Source organism: Leuciscus leuciscus (genome assembly GCF_965113295.1).
Source record: "Leuciscus leuciscus genome assembly, chromosome: 12".
Lineage (NCBI taxonomy): Eukaryota > Metazoa > Chordata > Actinopteri > Cypriniformes > Leuciscidae > Leuciscus > Leuciscus leuciscus.
Genome location: NC_138736.1, coordinates 18,726,707 through 18,732,706, shown reverse-complemented (window position 1 = coordinate 18,732,706; position 6,000 = coordinate 18,726,707). Strand labels below are relative to the sequence as shown.

General features: G+C 36.3%; 1 protein-coding gene across 1 annotated transcript; it reads left to right on the top strand.

Moving 5' to 3' along the window:
* Positions 1-2,118: 2,118 nt before the first annotated feature.
* Positions 2,119-5,366, top strand: edn2 (endothelin 2). The gene is made up of 5 exons (XM_082186145.1): positions 2,119-2,293; positions 3,176-3,329; positions 3,568-3,681; positions 4,202-4,294; positions 4,398-5,366. Exons 1-5 carry the CDS (start codon positions 2,233-2,235, stop codon positions 4,483-4,485), a joined length of 510 nt encoding a protein of 169 aa, XP_082042271.1. The 5' UTR covers positions 2,119-2,232; the 3' UTR covers positions 4,486-5,366.
* The last annotated feature ends 634 nt before the right edge of the window (positions 5,367-6,000 follow it).

Genomic DNA, 6,000 nt, shown 5'->3' with positions numbered 1-6,000 from the left:
AATTCCACAGGCGCTTTCAGTTGTTTTGTGTTTGTCTGAGCAATAGCGCCACATTCCTTCAACAAGCCAGCACGTTAAGTGGAAGAGGAAATGGATAAAGCGACATTGTTAGATTGTGACTGTAGATACTGAGACAGAAAAACAGAGAGTAAGTCTGAGGTGTAGTGTGAGTGTATTGAGCAATCATTAACTTATCAAGCACAATAATATGTCTAAGAAAAAATGTTTTATAAATGCTATACAGCACAATTAATCATATTATTATGACTTTAAGCTCTTAGTTCATAAATCTGACATGTATGCAATATTTGATTGGGGAAATAGCATGTAATAATACAAGATGGGTTATGATCTTCAAAAATGATGGGAGACTTAACTAACATTTGCTTTTAGTTATTGTTGTATCTTCTTGACCTCCACATTTCCAACAGGACAAATAATCTGTGAGGTGCCATTGTTTGGTAGATTGTGACATCACTCTGGCATTTCCTGCCCCCCTGCAGTGACTCCTGACTGTTTAATATTTGTCCAGTTTATAGGAGGAACATTTTTGTTTTGTAGGGCAGTTGCTGTATAAATGATCATGCAATATTCTTTAACCCATATAACATCACATAACAAATTATTGCAGAATCCATCGTTTTTATATTTCATTGCATATCCATGCATTTGAATTATAATAACCAACAAAGTAACCAACTTTCTAAATAAATAAATGATTTAGTTAAATTATGTTAGAAAAAAAAATCAGGTTCTCTCTGCCTTTACCATTATCATTAATTATTTTATATAGTCATAATATCGGCAAAATATGGAAAAAAATGTAACTCAATGCTGGAAGAGCAGCTAGAGGACATTTGTGTGTACATTTCCTGTGTTTAATAAAATGTCTTCCTTCAGGTCAGAATATTTTGCATATTTGAATCAGTGACATTTGTTAACAGGAGTGTGCTGATAGGATTAATGACAGACAAATGATGCTGTCCTGACTTCCATTGATGGGGTTTCGTGTTTAATTTGCATATTTTCTGAATGTTTTCCCTGTGGTCAAATATATAAGGTTAGAAAAAAAAAAGAGTGGTTCCACTTTATTTTGATAGTCCACTTTAGACATTCTACTAACTATAAGTAACTTTGCAACTACATGTCAACTAACTCTCATTAGAGTATTAGTAGACTTTAGTAGACTGTCAGGTTATGGTTAGGTGTTAGCTAGGGTTCGGGTTAGGAGAATAAGTTGACTTGTAGTTGCCAGGTTACTAGTCAGTAGAGTGTCTGTTGGGGGACCAACAAAATAAAGTGCTAGCAAATATTAAGCAGACAGTCTACTAATACTCTATTGACAGTTAGTTGACATGTAGTTGCAAAGTTACTTATAGTTCGTAGAATGTCTAAAGTGGACTATCGAAATAAAGTGTTACCAAAAGAGTCAACTGTCAGTGTCACATTATGAGTTATGAGCTTTTATATGCTATATAAAATGTGTGTATACAGTAAAAGATAATTGCAAAACGCACACACACACACACACACACACACACACACACACACACACACACACACACACACACACACACACACACACACACACACACACACACACACACACACACACACACACACACACACACACACACACACACACACACACACACACACACACTTGATTGTAGAATCAAGAAATACACCCTAACCTGTGAGGAAATCTAACCAATCTTATTATGCCATGACATATCCATAATCTGTGGTCCTGGACTGGATATCCTGGACATGCACTATCAGTCCTGCTTTTTCCTCCAGGGGTTTTCTGCACTAATGTGGAATGTATCCCTGGACACATGCAAAACATGCCATTAAATGCTATCTCCTCTGATGATGACAGCACGTGGGCTCCCCCTGCGAAAAAAAGGTTTCCTGTTTCTGTGACACTGACTTATCCAGGGGGAGTTAATGACATCACTCCCTGTTCCATACCTTTCTTTTAACCCCCCCCCCCCCCCCCCCCCCCCCACACACACACACACACACGCCTGGAACCAGTGGAACAGTCACTGTTGTGTAATATCTGATGAAATGGGAGGAGCGTTCGGGAGGATAAATGGAAGGCAGGCAGGTTGAGTTGAACACAAGCACCTGTCAGTCTCTCTCTTGAACACTGTGGACTGCAGACTCTGACTGAACATCAACACTCAACTGGATTTAACAGACGTGTTAAACTCTTGAGAAACTACAATGGCTCTCTCACTGCGGATTGCTGTCTTTATCTCAGTTACACTATGTGTGCTGGAGCAAGGTAAGATACTTCTACCTTTTAAAAGAAGAACATTCTAAAGTGTTATGTCCTCTTGTGTGAGTCACAAAAGTATGAGCTGTGCATTTTCGGTTTCAAAAAGCTTAGATTAATTATACGTTTCAGTTGTTTTAGCTTGACAGCAATATGATTTTATGGATCTTAGATGGAGATTTTTCATCTCGGATTTTGGAATTGAGAAAAGGTCTCCACTAATCAGATGTTATGATTACATTGTCATATATGTCAGTGTATTCTCTTGTACTTTGTGACCCCACTGGTGGACATCTGCCAAAACATAACACACAAAGAATATGATTGTCTTATTATCTTTACAGAAAAGTGCAGCTGTCAGTACTCAGTGTCATATCTATATAGAGTAGTGCTTTTATACTGCATTTACATACTAGAATTTGTGCATTTATCAGATTACATTAAAATGAATTCTATCCATGTAATTGATCAAATATAGAATAATACATCATGGCACCGATGGGTCCATGATGAACCTTTAACATCCACGAAAACTTTCCATTCCACAAAAATAGTGAAAAAAGGTTCTTTAGATTATTAAAATGTTTTTTTCACACTAAGAAACATTTTTTATTTTAAGAACGGTGCACTGAAAGGTTCTGTGTGGAACCAAAAATGCTTCTTCTATGGCATCACAGTAAAAACAAAAAAAACAAAAAAAAAAACATTATTTTTAAGAGTGTATGAAATATTGTGCAATTGGATCTGATCTGTACTTTTGTTGGTATACCTAATGTATACAGGTTGAGTTGGTCATGTAAAAATCAGTAGATTTAGAGATTACCATATATTTTAGGTTACCAGAAATCCATTTGTGAATATGTTTCTTCAAAGATTCTGTGTGTTTTCTAGGGTTTGGATATCCACTATCTGAAAAGTCTGAAGCATCTAGCAATCCACCTGCTCTCAAACGGGTTCGTACCAAGCGCTGCTCCTGTAGCAGTTGGTTGGACAACGAGTGCATCTATTTCTGCCATTTGGACATCATCTGGGTCAACACACCAAGGTGAGTGTGTATATAAGATAAAATAGCATGAATTTAGGGAATGAGATACTTGATAATTTTCAAAAAGACAGTTCAAGTAAAACTCAAAAATATGACTGGTAAAATGGTCCCAGTGCAAAATGAGGTCCAGAATATGTCATTTTAATAACATGTAGACACTGAAATACATGAATTTATAACATCTTGTGTGCATTTTAATGAATTATCTGCTAATTCTCTTCTTCTCATCTCATTACAGTAAGATAACCCCTTTTGGTCTGGGAAGTTCTCTTTCCCGTCGCCGGCGTTCCACTGGCCGTTGTGAATGTGCGAATCCCACTGACCGTACCTGCTCCAGTTTCTGTCACACCAGGTGAGCTCCACCCTGAAGATGAAATCAGATAGATACGTGTCATTTTGTCTGTCGCGGATGACGTAGGCAGTCGTGTGTGACCTGCGGAGATCAGGGCAGTTTGTGTGGGAGGATTTACCAAGCTCTGATATGCATCCCTTTTTTGAGATAAAAGGATATAAGGGAGTGAAAAAGAAACCATCTAATGACTAAAGTAGTAATGAGTCATGCAGGTCCCAAAATCAAAGGACAACTATTTTTGGACAAGTTTATTTTTATCAGAACAGTCCTGTGGTTGTTCAAGGACAGCATTAGCTAATGTCTGTATTTGTCTGTTTTTATTTGGGAGAGACATTTGGATTTGGATGCCAGAGCCATTGAAAGTCATTGAAAAAAAGTTGAAATCTATATATATATATATACACAAAGCATAGTTTATACAATAGCATTACCAGTCTAGCAAAATTTGGACACATTTGAATGACCAAACTGTTAACTGGTGAATTTAGTGTGTGACCTTATTCTCAAATTTTATCTGCAGCTCAGAAAATCCAGATATGGAGATTGTGACCCAAATTGGTGACCAGTCAAATCACATGGGCAAAAGCAGTGATCATCTACTGTCAACTCTCAGGTAAATTTGCCATCAACATAAGCACTATTAGCACATGCTTTTGCTTTAGTTAACACAAAATATCCTGCTTTGGGGCTAAACAATGTGTCATTTCCATTTGCAGGAAGGTGGTTAAAGACAACCTCATGACAGCGTCACGATCTGCTACACCCAAAAAGAAATCCAGAGCCAGGAATCTCTTGATCAGTTAGAGAGAGATGAAACGACGGTCGTGTGAGCATTTGAACAAAACCAATGCTGGATGAAGAGGATGTGCCTTGTGAGGAGAGGGGGCAAACATGGGGGATTCTCTGAATTCAAGATAGAACTGAATGTTTCTTCAGTTGAGGTGGAGCAGAAACGTCTGTTCGCCAGAGTACAAGGATGATTTAGGTGGTGAAAAGAAGAACAGATCACCTTCTGCTCCAGTAAAATTGTGACATTTCCAAATGAGTGAGCTGAAATCTGAAAAATCGCTGAAATACTGCAAACATTTTTGCAGGAAGTTATGGTGGGTTCTTTCTTGAAAAGACAAAATAGGCCTATATAAACATAAAAACCCTTTACCCTCAGACTGAAGGACTATTTTTTGTTAATGTTTTATTTTAATATCCTTTATTTATTAGAGTTTTTCTCTGTATCAGAGCTTAATTATATTATATTATTTATTTATTTATTTATATATTTATTAAAATTTTATTTGGAAAATGAATGTGTCTGATGCTTTCTATGAACAACTGCTCAAGAAAGTGTCTAAATGGAAAAAAAAGAAAAAAAAAGAATAAAGCTGTTGCCGTGAGGAAAGTTTATCTGTTTTCCTTTTTACGACTTTTCCTTCCCTCCATTTTTACTCTTTTTTTTCCCCCTTCAGTGAAGGCGGAAGTATTTATTGCATACTTTCAGTTGGGTGTTTTTATTGTTCAGATACCAGCAAGTTTCAATAGCTCAACACTTGCCAAAAAATGCTGTTATTGTTTTCCTACATTACAAACCGGCTGCTACTGTCTGCGTAAAATACTTTAGCACTACTCTATGAAGAGTTCCCATTACTGTCTCAAAATACCCTGAATTAAATGGAATCTATTAATGACTACATGTGTATTATTATTTATAGTTCTGACTATTGTAATACATTTAATTATCCTGCACCTGTTCTTGTTTTCTTCCTTATTCACAGACACTTGAATGTTTAAACTTGAATTGCTTACGTCCAGAAGTCAGTTTATTTATTTAATTTATTCAATGAAATCAATTTTTTGTATCATTGTTTCTATTACTGTAATAAACAAACAATATACTATCAAATAACACTGAAGTCTTTATTGACTTATGGCAATTTTCTGTATTACACGGTCATTGGATCACGTCCAGATGAGTAAAATACCACATTACACTCCTTGTTAAACATTAAATTCCTCCACAATATACTGTAAATCCATCTTCTCATATTCATCACACAAAAACAGGGTACATTTATGAAACATGCAACTTTTAAATGAAAAAAGAGCATAATATGCTACCCTTTATATGTGAACTAAATGTGAAACCATGTGAGATATTTTATTGTTATGTCAGCGTCATATTTGTGGCTGATGCTTTAAGATATCCTTGAAAAATGTTCATGCAGAACTTTGGAGTACTGAGAATTCCACATGTGCATTCAAACAGGTACGCAACATACCTATTTTAAAGGTCAGAAGAGATGTTAGCTATATGGGTGAGGTGAG